The 20851-nt window shown below is 48.4% G+C and overlaps 1 protein-coding gene across 19 annotated transcripts in view; it reads right to left on the reverse strand.

Moving 5' to 3' along the window:
• DGLUCY (D-glutamate cyclase) overlaps nucleotides 1–20851 on the reverse strand; it is a 158313-nt gene that overhangs the window by 39424 nt on the left and 98038 nt on the right. For 17 of the 19 annotated variants that reach the window (XM_063644017.1, XM_063644013.1, XM_055288428.2 and 14 more), the window contains 5 exons: nucleotides 15620–15773; nucleotides 12781–12979; nucleotides 9547–9697; nucleotides 7026–7148; nucleotides 1251–1454 (listed from right to left, as the gene is read on the reverse strand). In XM_063644017.1, coding sequence (XP_063500087.1) covers nucleotides 1251–1454; nucleotides 7026–7148; nucleotides 9547–9697; nucleotides 12781–12979; nucleotides 15620–15773 — 831 coding nt within the window. Of the gene's footprint in view, nucleotides 1–1250; nucleotides 1455–7025; nucleotides 7149–9546; nucleotides 9698–12780; nucleotides 12980–15619; nucleotides 15774–17957; nucleotides 18049–20851 lie in introns of all 19 variants that reach the window. The other 2 variants (XM_063644025.1, XM_063644026.1) reach the window with 2 other exon arrangements.

Consider the following 20851-nt stretch of genomic DNA (forward strand, 5'->3'; position numbering starts at 1 on the left):
TCCATAGAGGACAGGCTGGGTGGCTCATGCCTGTAGTCCCAGCACTTTGGGAGGCCGAGGTGGGAAAATCACTTGAGCCCAGGAGTTCAAGACCAACCTGGGCAACACAGTGAGACACCACGCCCCCATCTCTAAATAATAATAATAAACTACATAAATAACTTTTTTTAAACGGTGGCAGTTGCCTACCTAGAAACCATTCTCTCTTTTTTTCTTACCTACCTAACCCCATCTGCTTCTGGCTGGCAACATGGACAGCAAATAAACTCAACGAACTTCCTCACGTTTACTGTTACAGTTTAGAACAACAAGAAAAAGCCAAAAACAACTGGGTGTGGTAGCTTATGCCTGCAATCCCAGCACTTTGGGAGGCTGAGATGGGTGGATTACCTGAGGTCAGGAGTTTGAGACCAGCCTGGCCAACATGGTGAAACCTCGACTCTACTAAAAATACAAAAATTAGCTGGGTGGGGTGGCACGTGCCTGTAGTCCTAGCTACTCAGGAGGCTGAGGCAGGAGAATCACTTGAATCCGGGACGTGGAGGTTGCAGTGAATCGAGACTGCACCACCACACTCCAGCCTGGGCGACAGAGCGGGACTCCATTTCAAAAAAAAAAAAAAAAAAAGAAAGAAAAGAAAGAAAAAGCCATAAGGAAGAAAGCAAGGTTGGACACGGTGGCTCACGCCTGTAAACCCAGCACTTTGGGAGGCCAAGGTGGGCGGATCATGAGGTCAGGAGTTTAAGACCACCCTGGCCAACATGGTGTGAAATCCTGTCTCAGCTAAAAATACAAAAATTAGCCGGGTGTGGTGGAGCACACCTGTAATCCCAGCTACTCAGGAGGCTGAGACAGGAAAGTCACTTAAACCTGGGAGGCAGAGGTTGTAGTGAGCCGGGATCACGCCATTGCTCCAGCCTGGGCAATAGAGTGAGACTCTGTCTCAAAAAAAAAAAGAAAAAAAAAGAAAGAAAAGAAAAGAAAGAGAAAAAAAAAGAAAAGAAAAGAAAGAAAAAAAAGAAAGAGGAAGAAAGAAAGAAAAAGAAAGCAAGCAAAAATCACTCATAATAGCACTACCTAGAGACCATCAATGTCAGTATTTTGGTGTATTTAATTCTAGTCTTTTTGAGATTTATATGCACTATCAACATTTAAAAAATCATCCTGTGGATACATTATGCATCCCGCCTTTTTCACTGAAAATTACGTCAGCGGTGAGTTTCTCCAGGTGCAAATGTGTTGTTTCTTACCTGGGTCTATGCCGATCATAGACTCCAGTTCTCTGATCTTCTGAGAAGCGGAGACTGACGCGATGCTGTAGTGCAGAGGATCTTGGGAAATGTGATGGACCTCTGGAATTCTCTCTGGGGTGACACAACCAGCTGGAGCCTTTGCATCCTTCAGGTCAGTCATAACTGTGCAGCCTGGGATGCTAGCAAAAGCCAGTGGGGTCTCTAAAACACACAACGGGAGGGTCTGAGCCCAGCCACTTCATCAAGTCCAGCCTACCCTCATCTAGCCCACTGTTGATAGGCAATATAGCACCTGGCCATCAACTCAGCCTAAGCACTCCCTGTACCACCTGCTGGCCCCAAGGTCAGAATAAGCTGGTTTATGGCTACATCAAGTTCCACTTAAAACAGTTGCCTCTCATCTCTAGGAAAGCAGAGTTGAAAAGAAGTGAGATACAGCCACAGCTATAGCTAGAGCTCTAGGCAATTCCATCAATTTAACCCATGGATATCAGGAAGTATTTACTGGATTCTTAAAATTCATGAAGCCATCTTGCTTTGCTTTCCAGCAAACGTTAGGTTTGGAACCCTCTGTGAGCATCATTTCTATTTTTCCTTATGGCATCGTTTCTATTTTTCCTTATGGCACTTACATTTTGCTTTATGTTGATTTTATTCTTTAAAGACTCTCCCTTGTTAGATTTCAGGCAATGTGAAACACTCTAGCATAGTTATTAAGAACTGGTTTTAGCATTGTGAATATACTTGAATTTGAGATGACTTTATTCTTTTTTTTTTTTTTGAGACAGAGTCTTGCTGTGTCACCAAGGCTGGAGTGCAGTGGTACGATCTTGGCTCACTGCAACCTCCACCTCCTGGGTTCAAGCGACTCTCCTGCCTCAGCCTCCTGAGTAGCTGGGATTACAGGCACCTGCCACCACACCTGGCTAATTTTTGTATTTTTAGTAGAGACGGGGTTTTACCATGTTATCCAGGCTGGTCTCAAACTCCTGACCTCAGGTGATCGCCCACCTTGACCTCCCAAAGTGTTGGGATTACAGGCGTGAGCCACCACGCCCAGCCCTACTTTTTTCTTTTTTTTTTTTTTTGAGACGGAGTCTCGCTCTGTCACCCAGGCTGGAGTGCAGTGGCGCAATCTCGGCTCACTGCAAGCTCCGCCTCCCGGGTTCCCGCCATTCTTCTGCCTCAGCCTCTCCAAGTAGCTGGGACTACAGGCGCCCGCCACCATGCCCGGCTAATTTGTATTTTTAGTAGAGACGGCGTTTCACTGTGGTCTCGATCTTCTGACCTCGCGATCCGCCCGCCTCGGCCTCCCAAAGTGCTGGGATTACAAGCGTGAGCCACCGTGCCCGGCCGACTTTATTCTTTAAACCTGTTTCTTTGACTGTAAAGTAATGATAATGCCTCATGTGACTATTGTCAGAACAAAACTGGAAAATGTACATAAAAGTGTTTAGCAGGCCGGGCGCGGTAGCTCACGGCTGTAATCCCAACACTTTGGGAGGCCAAGGAGGGTGGATCACCTGAGGTCAGGAGTTCAAGACCAGCCGGGGCAACATGGTGAAACCTTGTCTCTACTAAAAATACAAAAATTAGCCCAGCTTGGTGGTGTGCCTGTAATCCCAGCTACTTGGGAGGCTGAGGTGGAAGAATTACTTGAACCTGGGAGGCAGCAGCTGCAGTGAGTTGAGATCACGTCACTGCACTCCAGCCTAGGCAACAGAGCAAGACCTCATCTCAAAAAAAAAAAAGTGTTTAGCATACTCATGTGGTTTAAAAAAGTAAAAAAAAATAAATTTTTAAAAAGTGTTCAGCAAAGTGCTTGTTTCAGAGTAAGCCCTCAATGATGGTTTGCATAATTGAACAAGCACTATATATATATATATATATATATATATTTTTTTTTTTTTTTTTTTTTTTTTTTTTTTTTTTTTTGAAACAGAGCCTTGCTCTGTCTCCCAGGTTGGAGTGCAGTGGTGCGATCTCGGCTCACTGCAACCTCTGCCTCCCGAGTTCAAGCAATTCTCCTGTCTCAGCCTCCTGAGTAGCTTGGATTATAGGCGTGCACCACTACACCTGGCTAATTTTTGTATTTTTAGTAGAGACAGGGTTTTGCCATGTTGGGCAGGCTGGCTTGAACTCCTGACCTCAGGTGATCCTCCTGTCTTAGCCTCCCAGAGTGCTGGGATTACAGGCGTGAGCCACCGCGCCCAGCCTCATATATATATATTTTTTAAAGACATAAGGCCTTGCTCTGTTGCCCGGGCTGGAGTACAGTGGTGCAACACAGCTCACTGCGGCCTCAAACTCCTGGGCTCAAGCAAGCCTCCTGCCTCAGCCTACCACAGTGCTGGGATTACAGGCATGAGCCACGGAGCCCGGCCTGAACCACGTAGTATCTTACTCATTCTTAGTTTCTTGTGCCTGGCTCTTTAAGTGCTTAATACCATACTATTTACCTCTTCTGCCTTCCTCAGTATCATTATTATCCTTGAGTACTCATCTCTACTCAGCTGTATGCTCCTGGAGAAGAGCGACCATTGCTCATTCATCTCAGGATCCCACAGAGTGCCTTGCACATAATAGGTGTTCAACAAATGCAGATGTGAATTGAGTAAATAAATCTTGGATTTCACAGAAACAATAAAGTTTCTTTTTTTTTTTTTTTTTTGAGACAGAGTCTCGCTCTATCACCCAGGCTGGAGTGCAGTGGTGCGAGCTCAGCTCACTGCAACCTCTGCCTCCGGGGTTCAAGCAATTCTTAGCCTCCCAAGTAGCTGGGATTATAGGTGTGTGCCACTACACCTGGCTAATTTCTGTATTTTTAGTAGAGACGGGGTTTCACCATGTTGGCCAAGCTGGTCTTGAATTCCTGACCTCAAGAGATCCGACCACCTCAGCCTCCCAAAGTGCTGGGATTATAGGCGTGAGCCACCACACTTGGCTTAAAGTTTCATATTTAATAGAAATCCAGAGTCAGCCAGCACTTCAAAATAAAAATCTGACCGATACATAACTTTTAGATTTGATGTGTAAGGGGAAGAAGTCATGAATCTGATGAATGTAATCATCACTTGTCTGTGTTTTGGATGGCACCTAAAACTGGTCACTCCAAAGCCAGGTAGACGTCAGAACAGTCAGCTCAGAGCATGACACCGGGTTTTGCCTCCATCAGTTGTGAGGTCTGCAGCAAATAATCTATTGCTAATCAAAGTTTAAATACTGAAGTTCAAGGTAGGCATGGTGGCTCACGACTATAATCCCAGCACTTTGGGAAGCTGAGGTGGGAGGATCGCTTGAGACCAGGAGTTCAAGACCAGCTTGGGCAACATAGTGAGACCCCATCTCTACAAAAATTTAAAAATTCGCTGGACATGATGGTGCATGCCTGTAGTCTAGCTACTCCAGAGGCTAAGGTAGGAGGATTGCTTGAGCCTAGGAGGTCAAGGCTACAGTGAGCTGTGATCGTGCCACTGCACTCAGCCTGGGTGACAGAGCAAGACCTTGTCCCAAAAAAAAAAAAAAAAAAAAAAAGGAATTTGAGAATGATTCAAGATTGTCCCTGTCTGATGTCATTTGTTCTCATCTACGATCAACTGTGCTGTCGCTGTCAGAACTAAAGGGCTGGAACATGCCATGCTGGGGTGCCCACAGCAGTGAGATCTCCTCTGCAGGGCACCTGCCACAGCCGATGGTGGGAAAGCGGTGAGGCCACTGGGCTGGGGGACGTTTACTGCACATGGGTGTGTGTGTCTACACACATGCCCACACACACACTCAGAAAAGACCATGAGCGCCCAGAGGAACTCCATCCTGTCCCATGGAGCACTGTACTCCTGAGGCCTGGGTGCATGCCTGGCACACAGCAGGTTGTCAACACAGTACTTAAATAAACGAACGAATGGAATCCTGTGGATCTTGGCAGCCATGCCTCATCACCACATTAGGGATGGTCTTTCCCTCGCATGAGGCCATTCTGATAGCTGAACTCTCCTGAATGCTTTAAAAATAAATTAAAGTAACACTAGATTCTGTGCTTACAGCGCAAGTGTGGCTGGCCTGGCCAGAATTTTCCAGTGTCCATGACCATGGTCTGCAATAGCTGTTATTTTTCATGTTTCTGTCACCTTCCTATCTTACTGAGAGCTCGGGAGGGCGCCCTCGTGTGTCTCTTCATTGTAATATCACCTAGGCCTTGGAAAAAATGTACTGCTGCTGGCCTTGTTTATAATCACCTTGCAAATACCACGGGAAATGACTTGTTCAGTTATATTTCTTGGCTTCACCTTTGTTTTCAAGGCCCCACCAATCTCCAAAATGTCTCAGAAAGCCAAGCTAAAGGTTAGTCCTCCTGCTAGAATGGGCTGGGATGCTTCAGCAGATAAAGATATATATTTAATCAAAACGGCTGAAGCAGTGGTTCATGCCTGTTATCCCTATGACTCAGGAGGCTGGGGCAGGAGAATCACTTGAGCCTAGAACTTTGAGACCAGTCTGGACATTGTAGCAAGACCCCATCTCTACAAAAAATTTCTAAAAATTGTTTGATATGGTGGCGTATGCCTGTAGTCCCAGCTACCTGGGAGGCTGAGATGGGAGGATCACTTGACCCCAGAGGTTTGAGGCTGCAGTGAGCTATGATGATGCCACTGAACTCAAGCGTGGGCAATAGAGTGAGACCCTGTCAAAGAAAGAAACAAAGACAAGACAAGACAAGGCAAGACAAGACAAGAAAAGAAGGAAGGGAGAGAGAGAAAGAAAGAAGAAGGAATGGAAGGAAGGAAGGAAGGAAGGAAGGAAGGAAGGAAGGAAGGAAGGAAGGAAGGAGGGAGGGAGGGAGGGAGGGAGGGAAGGAAGGAAGGAAGGAAAGGAAGGAAATATATTTAATCAAAACATATTTGAGGCTGGACACGGTGGCTCATGCCTGCAATCCAAGCATTTTGGGAGGCCGAGGTGGGAGGATCACTTGAGGCCAGGAGTTCGAGACCAGTGTGGCCAACATGGCAAAACCTCGTCTCTACTAAAAATACGAAAATTAGCCAGGTGTGGTGGCATGCACCTGTAATTCCAGCTACTTGGGAGGCTGAGGCACGTATCCCTTGCTTGAGCCCAGGAGGCGGAGGCTGCAGTGAGCTGAGATCGTGCCACTGCACTCCAGCCTGGGCGACAGAGTGAGACTGTGTCTCAAAAAAACCAAAAAACCAAGAACAACAAAAAAATTGAGTTGTAAGACAAAGTGCTCTGGTAAGGAGATCTAGCCCTGGGATTAAAAGAAGGAAACCAGGCCAGGCATGATGACTCACATCTGTAATTCCAGCACTGTGGGAGGCCAAGGTGTGCAGATCACGAGGTCAGGAGATCGAGACCATCCTGGCCAACATGGTGAAACCCTGTCTCTACTAAAAATACAAAAATTAGCTGGGCTTGCTGGCATGTGCTTGTAATCCCAGCTACTCAGGAGGCTGAGACTGAAGAATTGCTTGAACTAGGGAGTTGGATGTTGCAGCGAGCCGAGATTGCACCACAGCACTCTAGCCTGGCGACAGAGTGAGACTCTGTCTCAATAAATAAATAAATAAATAAATAAATAAATAAATAAATAAATAAAAGGAGACCAGAGAGAGATTCACTGTAGTTGTAGGCCTCTGTTTTGTGTTTTGTTTTATGGCTTTATTTTTAAATCACTGTACTGCGAGAATATGCTTTCAAGAAGTAGACCCCACTGGCCTCCATCCTAGGGCAGAGCGATTGCCCCGTTATCCCCCAACGTACCGCAGCTGCTGACAGCTCCGAGACTGGTCAGCGGAGAAGGCCAGAACACTGGAACCTCCCCTGGGGGACATACCACGGCATCCCCATAGGCAGGTTTGGAAAGCTCTTTGATTCCCAACAGTTCTGCAGATGGAAAAGGAAAATGTAATTCCCTCAGCAGGGAGCATCCAATTAGAACTGGTTTAGTAGTTTATGGTTCTTTCTCTAAAAAAGAAACACAAGTTGCAGGATTGTTGTAAATGGTATTTGAGGAAGAGGTGAAGGAGAATAGGGACTGAGGCTTTGACAACTCAGGGTACTCTATAATTTACAGTCCATGTGGAGTGCTGGTTTCAGAACACAGAATCTCAAACTGCGTGGCGTGATTTCTGGAAGGATCCTTGGGTGCGTTGATCCTAGCACTCTCATTGTGCAGATTGCTACCAAAGCCAGCCTTGGGGGGTTGATGTTGGTCCAGGCTGGGTCACATCTCATGCACCTAACCTCAGCTGCTTGACTACCAGCAGCAACCTAATCCCGAAGACAGCAAAGATGGATGTGCTGGGCCCAATCCATCCCCGCTAATGATAAAACTCCTCAGCAGACACCACCCTGGTGGGTGGTCCTGAATCATCCTCATGTGATGAAGCTAGCAAGTGCTGATTGCATTTTCACAAAAGGCTAGGTTCTGCCTAATGTTGTTGGTTATGCAGCTGAGCAAGTTCAGGTTATACCAAACTTGGACCCTCATCCAAGGCCCAGTCTCAAACTCTCATCAGGCCCTCTAAGAGGCCTGCACAGCGTCTTGATATTGGCTCTTCATCTTGGATCTGTTCACTCACTCTCAGGTTGAGTTAATACGCTGGGGATCAATGGATTTCAGCTCAAATTAACATATGGAACAAAGCCATCTCCTACCCAAATATACCAATGAATAGCAGCCCAGATTAGAAGTTACTTTGAGCTCAAATCTCTGGACAAAGAGCCCTGCTGTCACCTTTGGCCTCCCCCAACCCCAGATTCATTGGAAGTTCATAGGAGCTTTACCTTTATCAAAGATCCCCAGTGGGTGAGCGTGTAGAGAAAAAAACTCTACCTAAATGGTGTGTTTCCTCTGTGCTCACACCACAGTAACAGTCATCAACACAGAAGACCCCTGTGACCAAATTTGTAGGGGTTTCTCCCCACCATCAAGCAGGAGGCACCAGCTGGGTACCCTCCAATTCCATTCCACCTGGAGATAGCATCAGAACCCATGGACTGGGGGCTCAGTCCCCAGGGCCAGCCCCCTACAGACACCAGTTGCAAGTCCGGGCCTCCAGAACTTCTGACCAACTGGCCTCCAGTTTGACTAACCCTCTTTGGGTGTGATTAAACCCAAACTCTTTGAGTTTGATTAATTTCCTGGAGCAGCTCACAGACCTTGAGGAAACATTTACTTTTGTTTACCAGTTTATTATAAAAAATATTGCAGACCAGGTGCGGTGGCTCATACCTGTAATCCCAGCACTTTGGGAGGCCAAGATGGGCAGACCACTTGAGGCCAGGAGTTCAAGACCAGCCCGGCCTAACATGGCAAAACCCCATCTCTACTAAAAATACAAAAATTAGCTGGGCATGATGGTGGGCGCCTGTAATCCCAGCTACTTGGGAGGCTGAGGCAGGAGAATCGCTGGAACCCAGGAGACGGAGGTTGCAGTGAGCTGAGATTGCAACACTGCACTCCAGCCTGGGCGACAAAGGGAAACTGTGTCTCAAAAATAAACAAATTAATTAATTAAATAAAATAAAATAAGGGATATTGCAAAGGATACAGACAAAGAGATGCCCAGGGCAAGGTGTGGGGGAAGGGGTGCGGAGCTTCCATGCCCTCCCTAGGCACCACCCTCTAGGAACCTACATGTGTTCAGCTATGTAGAAGCTCACTGAAGCCTATCCTCTTGGGGTTTTACAGAGGCTTCATTACATGAGCATGATTGATTAAACCAACAGCCGTGGGTAATCAGCTTGACCTTTAGCCCCTCTTTCCTCCCTGGAGGTTGGGAGGAGGGGTGGAGCTGAAAGTCCCAACCCTCTAATCCTACCTTAGTCTTTCCGGTGACCAGCCCCACCCTGAACCTATCAGACAAAATACAGCATTTTGGAGGTTCTAAGAATTTTCAGAGTTATGAGCCAGGAATTGTGGACAAAACCCAATATATATATTCATTATATATATATATATTTTTTCCTATATATATATATATATTATTAAGCCTCGGTAAAAACCCAAAAGGATATGATATATGTAAACTTACACCACAGTGAGACTGGCTATTCTGCCAAGGGTGGCACCTTTAAACCTGAGGGGCATCTGTAAGCCCAGCCCTGATATAGCTGCCGGAGCCTTTGAGCCTTGTTCACGGCCTTTGCCCCTGGAGACCCCTGATAAAAACAAAGACAAGCCGTGGGAGCTTAGGAATGTGGCAAGCTCCTGTCTGCTTCTCGGGCCCAACTCCGAGAGAGGCTGTCAGGATCATGGGCAAGTGCGAGAGACACTGACCTGGGTCGCCGATGTGAACAGGTTGCCCCTGCTCATCCCCGAGGGAGCAGCAGGCCCGCACCAGCCTTTCTAGCTTGTCCTTGGGAATGGGCCTCATCGTGACCACCAGAGGGCAGCAGAAGCCAGCATGGGTAACACAAGGCACTGTTGTCTGACCAAAAAAAAAAAAAAAAATCAAGTGAAAATGTTAAAAAATGAAATTAGCACAGATTCAAGCTCTGAGCACCAGAGTTCAAGGCAGCTAAATGAAGGAGGAGTAGCTGTTATAGAAATTAGCTTCTATTTTTATGTGACATAGAGAGAGGGAGTTTGCTGCTAATTACTGGTTTAAAATAGGGAATCTTAACTTTTTGTGTGCCACGGACCCCTTTGGTAGACTAGTACAGCTGTGGACCCCTGGTCAAAATAATGCTTTTAACTGCATACAAGAAAATGCACAGGATTCCAAAGGAAACCAATTATCCTGCAAGCACAGTTATCAAATAATAGAAAAATGTGGCCAGGCACGGTGACTCACACCTGTAATCCCAGCACTTGGGAAGCCGAGGCGGGCGGATCACAAGGTCGGGAGTTCAAGACCAGCCTGGCCAGCATGGTAAAACCCTATCTCTATCAATAATACAAAGTTCGCCGGGCATGGTGGCACGCGCCTGTAGTCCCAGCTGCTCGGGAGACTGAGGCAGGGGAATTGCTTGAACCCAAGAGGCGGAGGTTGCAGTGAGCCAAAAATCACACCATTGCACTCCAGCCTGAGTGACAGAGCAAGACTCCATCTCAAAGAAAAAAAGGAAAAATGTGAGACAATATGCATGCTTCCTCAGTAGCAGCCTAAGAAACAAGATGCTAGTTCTACAATCATCGTAACTTTGAAGTAGTGATCAGTATGTAGGATATTTTTGAAACATCAGGAAGAACTCTAACGTGATGTGAAGATATCTGTGATTTCCGTTGCCAGCCATGAAGTCACAGGGTCTGCTGATATGACAGCCATTTGCTGCCTACATTCATAATTGAAGGAAATGCTAAATGTGAGTTGAGGTTATGAAAATAAAATTGAGGATGGGCAGTGGTTCATGCCTGTAATACCAGCACTTTGGGAGGCCAAGAAGGTTGGATCGCTTGAGCCCAGAAGTTCAAGACCAGCCTGGGCAATACAGCGAAACCCTATCTCTACCAAAAAAAACCCCAAAAAACAAAAAACCATAAATTAGCTGGGTGTGCTGGCGCATGCCTATAGTCCCAGCTACTCGGGAGGCTGAGATGGGAGGATCTCTTGAGCCCAGGAGGTTGAGGCTGCAGTGAGCTGTGACTGTGCCACTGCACCACTCCAGCCTGGGCAACTGAGCAAGAACTGTCAAAAATAAAAATAAAATAAAGAAAGGAGGGAGGGAAGAAGGGAAAAGAAAAACGTACTTTTTTTCCCATCCAATATCATAGAGCCTCTGAATTTCTCTAGGGACTGCAAGGGCCATGGACCACAGGTAAACAGCCTCTGGTGAATCACAGGCAGAGGGAGGCAAGGGAGAACATCACAGGAGGAGCTGGTGTTCACTCTGCCTCCTGAATCCACACCAGCGACAAGCCTGTCTCCAGACCCCATGGAGCACGGCCTGGTATCTCCTGCCTTAACAGATGTTGCCCGGTTTGATCTGTGTGACTTTTATTAGTGTTTCGCTCCCCCATCCCACCTCCTGAATGGTTTCTGGTGCCTGCAAGAAAGCTTATGAAAGATTTAGGACACGGCCAGGACTGTAATCCACTGTGACAGTCTTGGCCACCACCTAAAGAGCTTGCTATCACCACCCTGGCGGCAGCAAGATGGAACCTCGGTGTGGCTGCCAACAGTGTCTGCATAATAGCACCCAGGAGAGGGGACGTGCTGGAGCCACCGGCAGAGCCAGGCAGTGCTCCCCAAGGCTGAGACACATCCCGTCTGGGGGTGGCCAGTGGAATCCCAGATGGCTGTCTGGCCATCTCTCCCTGGAGCCCAGAGGCAGAGGTGTCAATATTAGACTGAAAGCTATTTGATAAGCATCGGGATCAGTCAGACCGTGTTGAGCACTTACTATGGGCACTTACTTGCACCTTTGTAGGCAACAAACAGTTGCCATATCAGCAGACCCTGTGACTGCAAAGCATCATTTAATTTTCACATCTCTGCTATTGACATTGTACAGATGGGAGCCAGGAGTTCCGGGTTCCCATCTGGCTTTGGGACTTGGGAAGTCCTTTTGTCTCTTTAGACCTCGGTTTCCTCATCTAAAATGAGAATCTGCATGTGACGAGCCACGGGGCCCCTCTCAGCTCCCACCTCCTACAAAGGGTGGTGTGTTCCAGAGCCAGAGCCTGCTGTGGGTGCCCGCCAGCAGCTGGGGTCCCATCCCCACCCTTCCCTAGCTTCAAGAGAACCACTGGGGCACACACTTCACCCATGAGGGCAGAACAGACTATGGGCAGCTTTGTTTCTGATCGGAGGCAGCTGGGGCCTCTCTGGCAGGAGCCCAAACCAAGACATTTTAATAAATGTCCCAGAGTCCAAGACAAAATCTCTGATTCAAGTCCTCCATAAATAAAGAAACCTGGAGCCTGGCTGTTTATGCTGGCTGACCACTGATGGAGCAGAGTGAACTCTCGGACTTTACCAACAGATGTCCAGGAAGGGTCTGTGGAACCAGGGAATCGAGTGCACTCACCTTGACAAGTAGAGGCTGGAAGAGGCACAGCAGGCATGTCCCAGAGACGCCGGCTGTGCTGTGTTTGCGACTGCCAGAGGCCACCTCCGGCCAAGAACATGACCCGGCTTTCTGGACAGAGATCTAACCCAGGAGCTACTGCCTGGCCGAGGCTCTGCCACAAATCCCTGGGTATTGAGAGAGCCAGGCTCATTCCCCCTGGCTGAGGCTCACCCAAGTCAGGGAGGATTTTTAAAAATCTCACTGAGGTGCCTGAAGTTAAAGGAGCCAGAGAAATCCCCAGCAGGTTTGGTTTATGGCACTGAACCATGAATATGGGCCACACTGGGTGCTCACAGCAGTCCCAGAGGTGAGTGGGACTGAGGCTGGCTCAGAGAGATTGATCATTTCTCCTGGGTTGCACAGCTAGAAAGTGGCTGAGCTGGGGCTGGAGCTTAGGTTTTCCACCTCCCGTGCCCATGTTCTCCCCGCCCCAGGAATTGTAAGTTGATCTGCATTTTCAGGCCATTCTGCCCTTGTGGGTTGTGGGCTGTGTCCCTACCTTGTATGCACCCGCCTGGCTGTGACCTGCTGGGTCTCTTCTGGGGAGCCCCGCTTTCTCCAAGGCGTCCTCCAGGGAGAAGCTGCAGCCCAGGAGGAAGGCCACCATGTCCTTCAGCTGCTCCGAGTACTGCTCCAGCGAAGCCAGGCTGCCGGTGCAGACACCAAACTCGTATTTCCAGAACTGGGGATGGCTCATCCTGGGGACATAAGGGGAAAGCTGGCAGGGCCCCAGACTCTCACTGTGGCCCCTGATAATACATTATAGAAGGACAGCGGAGAGAGAAGAGGATGTCTAGTGCTGAAATTTCCAGCCCTGGCACCAGGGTAGGGAGCATAGTTTTCAGCAGGGGGCCTTGCTGGCATCCTTCAAATGTCCCCAGATCGGAAACGATTAAATCAGCATGTATAGAACGCACCCCCACCTCCCACCCAGCGTGTCTCCTATACCCGCAATCCAAAACAAGCCAAACCACCGAGAAAAGTAAATGGTGGCCGGGCACGGTGGCTCATGCCTGTAATCCCAGCACTTTGGGAAGCCAAGGCGGGCAGGTCACCTGAACTCCGGAGTTCAAGACAAGCCTGGGCAACAAGGTGAAACCCCTTCTACACTAAAAATACAAAAATTAGCCAGGCATGGTGGCACACAGCTGTAATCTCAGCTACTCAGGAGGCTGAAGCAGGAGAATCGCTTGAACCTGGGAGGTGGAGGTTGTAGCCAGCCGAGATCGCACCACTGCACTATTCCAGCCTGGGCAACAGAGTGAGACTGTCTCAAAAAAAAAAAAAAAAAGAAGAAAAGTAAATGGTGGCCTCTCTGCTATGGAGGTAGGGCCAGTAGCCCAAAGGGGACAGAGAACATGTGTCTTGGGGAACCTCTCAGTGCCAGTAGTGGGTGAGGCCTTTCTCTTCCCTTAGAGGAAACTCTTCTGTAGGGATGAAAGATTTCTTTGGTTACAAGCTCATTCTTTACCCACTCCAAACTCTTTTACTGATCCGTGCCTCCACGCCAGGCACATGCTGGGTGATGGGGCTAGAGTAATGGAGAGGACACTGTCTCGGTCTTTTTTTCTTTTTTTTAATGTTTTTTATTTATTTATTTATTTATTTATTTATTATTTGTTTATTTTTTGAGACGGAGTCTCACTCTGGCGCCCAGCCTGGAGTGCAGTGGTGCGATCTCGGCTCACTGCAACCTCCGGCTCCCAGGTTCAAGTGATTCTCCCACCTCAGCCTCCCAAATAGCTGAGATTATAGGCCTGCGCCACCATGCCCAGCTAATTTTTGTATTTTTAGTAGAGACAGGGTTTCACCATGTTGGCCAGGCTGGTCTCGAACTCCTGATCTCAGGTGATCTGCCCTCCTCGGCCTCCCAAAGTGCTGGGATTACAGGTGTGGGCCACCGCGCCCATCCCATCCCAGCGTTTAAAGAGCTTGTAATCCTAATTGATAGGTGAGACTTCATTGAAAACAGATACTGGCAATACACAGCAGTGAATGTCAACTGTCTAGGTAGAGTGACACAGAGCAGGGAGAAATCAATTCTCTTCCACAAAGGAGTTAGGTGCTGAGTCTTGAGGCATGAATAGGAGTTTGCCAGTTGGGCAAAGAAGAAGGCATACCCAGGCAGAGGAAGTGGCATGTGGAAAGCCCACTGGGGGATGTGCTCTAGGAGTCTCCAAGTTGGCAGCACAGGAGGCACCGGGGAAAAATGTAAAGAAACAATTGTGGGCCCAGATGGGGTCTCCAAAGGACCTTCCCGTCCTAAAATGATCATGACAGAATGTTCCTGGGGAGTTTTCTGTCTCGGGAGCTGGTTGGGGATGACTGGAGTATCAGAGGTCAGGGGAGAAACTCAGCTGGGGCCAGGTCACCATGGGTCTTGAGATCAGGCTGAGGTCCAAGCCATAAGAAGATGCTGAAGAATTTTACTTTATTTTACATGTATATTTTTTGAGACAGGGTCTTGCCCTGTTGCCCAGGCTGGAGTGCAGTGACATGATCTCAGCTCACTGCAGCCTCAACCTCCTGGTCTCAAGCAATCCTCCTCAGCCTCCCGAGTAGCTGGGACCACAGATGTGCACCGCTATGCCCAGTTAATTTTTTAAAAAAATTTTGCAGAGACCAGGTCTTCCCTATGTTGCCCAGGCTGGTCTCAAACTCCTGGGGTCAAGCCATCCTCCTGCCTCAGCCTCCCAAAGTACTGGGATTACAGGCATGAACCACAGCACCCAGTCTGAAGGAGTTTTAAGAGGAGAGCCACGTAATCGGGTTTAGCATTAGAAAGTCACTCTGCTGGGAAAGCAGATGATGACAAGGTGGGGGAAGAAAGGATGAGACTAGGGCTAGGCCAGGGAAGATGCCAGTCTGTGCTGGTGCCCTAGGAAGGCAGACTCGCGGGAGAGGTACCCCGACCCAGCATCAGTGGGGCCATTTACTAGATACGTTCTAGTTTAAAAGCCTGGGAGAATAGACATAATATCTCTGTCCCTGGGTGTTGGTAATGCAAGTGTTTTTTATTTTCTTCTTAATCCTGTGCAGGCGGGTTTCTGGCTTGGGCGATGGAGTGGACAGATGGCAGAGCCAGTGGGATTTCTCCAGGGCTGGACTTTCTCCATGATCCCAAAGATCTTAGCCAGGACAGGGGCCAGGTGATAGGGGAAGGGGTCAGAACGGTGGGGAGGGCAGCTTTTTCCTGAGCAACAGTCACGAGTGAGGTTCTGTGCCAGGCACTGTGAAGGTCCCTGAGGCTGGACAGAGAGGTCCTGGATGACAGAGACACCTGGATACAGCACCGGGACACTCCCAAGCTTTAACCCACAGTAACCCAAGCTTTTTACCTGGTCTCTGAGATAGCACCTTGAGTGGGCAGCATCCACTTTTCTGGCTCACTCTGGCCCAGCAGGGGCAGAGGACCAGTGTTGGCCTGGCAGAATCTTTCAAAAGCTGGAGCAAGGGACCTGGGCAGGACCACCAGGCTGGCTGGTCGGAGCTCTGGGTATGGTGGGAGAAGGGAAAAATGTATAGTCAGCTGTTTCTCGGCAGACACTTTCTGATTTTTTTTTTTTTTGAGGCGGAGTTTTGCTCTTGTTGCCCAGGCTGGAGTGCAATGGCACAATCTTGGCTCACTGCAACCTCCACCTCAGCAATTCTCCTGCCTCAGTCCCCCCGAGTAGCTGGGATCACAGGCGTCTGCCACCATGCCTGGCTAATTGTTTGTATTTTTAGTAGAGACTAAAAATATACATGGGATATTTGTTGGCCCATGTTGGGCCAACTGGTCCATGTTGGACAGGATGGTCTTGAACTCCTGACCTCAGGTGATCCACCCACCTCAGCCTCCCAAAGTGCTGGGTTAAGGGCATGAGCCATTGCACCCGGCCCCCTTCTGATTTTTTTAAAGTGGCAAGGTCTTGCTATTCAAGGCTGGCCTTGAATTCCTGGACTCAAGTGACCCTCTGGCTTCAGCCTGCCAAGTAGCTGGAACTACAGGTGCACACTATCCATACCCAACTTCTAATGTAATTTTTTTTTTTTTTTTTTTTTTGAGACAGAGTCTCACTTTGTCACCCAGGCTAGAGTGCACTGGCTTGATCTTGGCTCACTGCAATCTGTGCCTCCTGGGTTCAAGTGATTCTCATGCCTCAGCCTCCCAAGTAGCTGGGACTATAGGTGTGCACCACTGTGCCCAGCTAATTTTTGTATTTTTAGTAGAGATGGGGTTTCACTAGGGTGGCCAGGTTGGTCTCAAACACCTGGGCTCAAGTGATCTGCCTGTCTTGGCCTCCCAAAGTGCTGGGCTTACAGGCGTGAGCCACTGCGACTGGCCTAATGTAAATTTTGATTGAAGCATTACCTACCCTCAAAAAAGTGTACACCACCCTGCAGGGAAGGACACGGGCCTGGCTAGTTTTGCTACCTGCTAATTGCAGAGCCCCACTCAAAAAAGTGTAGGTAATGCTTCAATCAAACACACACAAACCTATAGCTTGGTGAATTGCCATGAAATGAATGCACCCATGTAACCAGCATCCAGATCAAGGAACAAGAGCCAACCATCCTGACTTCTATCACCACATACGACTTTTGCCTGTTCTTGGACTTCATAGAATAAAATCACACACTATGTGTCTTTTAAGTCTAGCTTCTCTCACTCAACAATATATTGTGAGATTCATTCATATCGTTGCATTTAACAATAGTTCATTCTCACTGCTGCCTAGTATATGCGTGCAATGAGGATTTACCCAATCCTATTGCTGATGGACATCTGAGTAGTTTCCAATTTGGGGTTATGACAAATGGTGCTGCCATGAACATTTTAATGCCACAAACATGCATTTTGGAGTGCATCAATGTGCATTTCTGGGGCGGTAAGTTATACACATGTGCAACTTTACCAGATACTGCCAAGCAGTTTTCCACAATGGTTGTGCCAATTGACACTTGCATCAGTGGTATGTGGGCATCTCCAATACTTCATATTACCTATCTTTTTCCTTTTAGCCATTCTTGTTGGTGGGTAGTGGTATCTATCAGCTTGTGGTTTTCATTTGCATTGTCTAGGCTGCTAGTGTGGCTGACTGCCTTTTCATATGTCTTATTGGCCATTTGGGTATCTTTGTGGGGGGCAGCCTGAGCTGGCTCACAATGTTCACAGAGCTACAGGAGAAGACCTCCTACTCCACGCTGTAGCCTCCTCTGGGGGCAGCCAGCCTTCCTCTGCAATGGAAGTCCTTTGGCTTTGGTGGTAAAACACACCTGGGCTTGAATCCTGATCCTGTCTCTGACCAGCTGTGTGACCCTGGGCTGTGGCTTTGCATGTCTCAGCCTCAGCTTCCCCATCTATAAGATGGCAGCAGGCCGGGCGTGGTGGCTCACGCTTGTAATCCCAGCACTTTGGGAGGCCGAGGCGGGCGGATCACGAGGTCAGGAGATCGAGACCATGGTGATAACCCCGTCTCTACTAAAAATACAAAAAAAAAATTAGCCGGGCGTGGTGGTGGGCGCCTGTAGTCCCAGCTACTTGGAGAGGCTGAGGCAGGAGAATGGTGTGAACCCGGGAGGCGGAGCTTGCAGTGAGCCGAGATTGCGCCACTGCACTCCAGCCTGGGCGACAGAGCGAGACTCCGTCTCAAAAAAAAAAAAAAAAAAAAAGATGGCAGCAACCATACCTACCTCCAAGAGACCTCAGGGAGGTAACGTATGTAAGTTATTGAGCACCTCGGTGTTCAGGAAGCAGGGACTAAAGTTACTGTTCAATGAAATCCTGTGTAGATGTTTAAAATTATGGTTACAGAAGAAATACATAATGATTATGTTAAAAGATATTTGTGATGTGTCATTCAAGGAACTATACTAGATAATGAAACAACGTGTTGGACATATTCTCTTTTTTATAAAATCAGTGAGTGAAAGAACTAGAAGGAAAGGGGAGGGAAGAGTGGAAAGGACTGTGTCTTGTAATTTGAGTGCCAGCTCAGCCGCAATACAATAGAACACCAGGTAGGCATCTAAGGTTTTTGGCCGTAGTCCCTGACTCCCAGACAGCTCTTCTGGACTCACCCAGGGCCTGGGGGATCTCACCACCCTGCAGGGAAGGACACAGGCCTGGCTGGTTTTGCTACCAACTAATTGCAGAGCCCCACGGCCTTGAGCGAACATAGGCAGTTGCCAGGGAGTGGTTACAGCAGCACTTGGGCAAGACCCAGTGCTGTGCTGGCTTCAGTCTGGTCCAGCACAGTCACAGTGGTGGTGGCTACAGGGGTGATTGTGTCATTCCACCCCCAGCTTTAGGTGGCTCAAAACAGAGAGAGAGAGAGAGACTCTTTGGGAGAACGTAAGGGAAGAGAACAAGAGTCTCTGCCTGGTAAACCAGAGAATTCTCCTAGATCTTGTCCAAGACCATCAAAGCCGTACCTGTACTGAGTCTGCAAGAATGACGGAGTTACTGGGCTTGAGGTGCCCCCTAAAGCAGAAACAGCTTAGATCACAACACCCAAATCCTTTCAAATAACTGGAAAGCCTTCCCAAAACAGAGGACTACAAATAAGCCCAGATAGTGAAGACTACAATAAATACCTAACCCTTGAATGCGCAGACACCAAAGAACATCTACTAGAACTAGAAGGAAAGACATTACAAGTTAATCACGGTTGTCTCCAGGTGACAGAGCTGTGCATGCTTGTCATTCGCTTCTCTGTGCTTTTCTCAATATTCTAAAATTAAGACCATCCCAAAGAAAAACATAATTATGTTCTATTGGGCCGGGCGTGGTGGCTCACACCTGTAATCCCAGCACTTTGGGAAGCCGAGGTTGGCGGATCACTTGAGGTCAGAAGTTCGAGACCAGCCTGGCCAACATGGTGAAACCCCATCTCTACTAAAAATACAAAAATTAGCCAGGCATGGTGGCGAGTGCCTGTAATCTCAACTACTCGGGAGGCTGAGACAGGAGAATCGCTTGAACCTGGGAGATGGAGGCTGCAGTGAGCCGAATCACGCCACTGCACTCCAGCCTGGGTGACAGAGCAAGAATCTGTCTCAAAAAAGAATAATTATTATGCTCTATTGGAGAAACACCCTTGAGGACAATTGCCCTGTCAGATTTGCTCTATCAAGCCATGTCCCTTTCTCTCCTACAATAATCTTGTTGGCTAATATTTACTGAGTGCTTTTTATGTGCCGGGCTCCCCATGCCAAGTCATTTGCACAAGTAATTATATTTTATAGATGAGGGGAACGAGGCTCAGAGAGATGAAATGACTTTCCCAGGGTCACACAGCTGCTGCATGGCACAGCCAGCATTTAAACCTGGGAGGGGTGCCTGCGAGCTCGCCTCACTTCATCACAGAGTGGCCTCCGCTGGGCTGCAGGTATTGGGTTTCCCTAGGAGGGGAGTGCCGTCCTCCATGGGGACTGGGGAGTGAAACAGATGCAACCATCTGCTGGGAATGTCCAGGACCGGCTCCTGTTCAAATCGCAGTGCCCAGAGCTCATTATCACAGTCGCTACAGTGCCTGCCAATGCTACAAGCAGACTTTCCAAATGAGGACACGTGAGACGCCCCCAGCTGCCGAAAGCCCAAGGAACCTGATGCCGGTCTCAAGCAAGCCCAGCACGGCTCCGAAAGTGATCTGGAGCGAGGTGGGAGGGGATTTGGCTGGCTTAGAGGCCTCCCACTCCCTACTCACCCGCTTCTTACTGCCAAAGCCCCTTGTGAGAACAAACCGGATTTTTTTTTTTTTTTTTGAGACGGAGTCTCATTCTGTCGCCCAGGCTAGAGTGCAGTGGCACAATCTCGGCTCACTTCAAGCTCCACCTCCAGGGTTCAAGCAATTCCCCTGCCTCAGCCTCCCGAGTAGCTGGGATTAGAGGCAATGCCACCACAGCTGGCTAATTTTTTTTGTATTTTTAGTAGAGACAGGGTTTCACCATGTTGGGCAGACTGATCTTGAACTCCTGACCTCAGGCAGTCCGCCGGCCTCGGCCTCCAAAAGTGCTGGGATTACAGGTGTGAGCCACCACACCCAGCACAAATTGTGTTTTTAATACAATAAATCAGGATGGTATGTGCACAAAACTTCGTTTCCTTTTTTTTTTTTCTTGAGACATAGTTTCGCTCTTGTCGCCCAGGCTGGAGTGCAATGGTGAGATCTCAGCTCACTGCAACCTCCGCCTTCTGGGTTCAAGTGCTTCTCCTGCCTCAGCATCCCAAGTAACTGGGACTACAGGTGCATATCACCACACTCAGCTAATTTTTGTATTTTTAGTAGAGATGGGATTTCTCCATGTTGGCCGGGCTGGTCTTGAATGCCTGACCTCAGGTGATCCACTCACCTTGGCATCTCAAAGTGCTGGGATTACAGGCGTGCGCCACCGCACCCGGCCCTTTGTTTCCTTTTTAATTAAATGAACTTTGCAGGTTTTGTTTTGGTTTTGTTCATCTTCACAGCTGGAGATGAATAGAAAAGTCCCCAAGTTGTCCCCATTAATAACAGGACACAGAATAGAAGCCTTCATGGTCTCTTTCTGGAGAGAATGGTGGACTCTGGAGGCCTCACCTTATTGGA

The sequence above is a fragment of the Symphalangus syndactylus genome, chromosome 8 (assembly GCF_028878055.3).
Source record: "Symphalangus syndactylus isolate Jambi chromosome 8, NHGRI_mSymSyn1-v2.1_pri, whole genome shotgun sequence".
Taxonomy (NCBI): Eukaryota; Metazoa; Chordata; class Mammalia; order Primates; family Hylobatidae; genus Symphalangus; species Symphalangus syndactylus.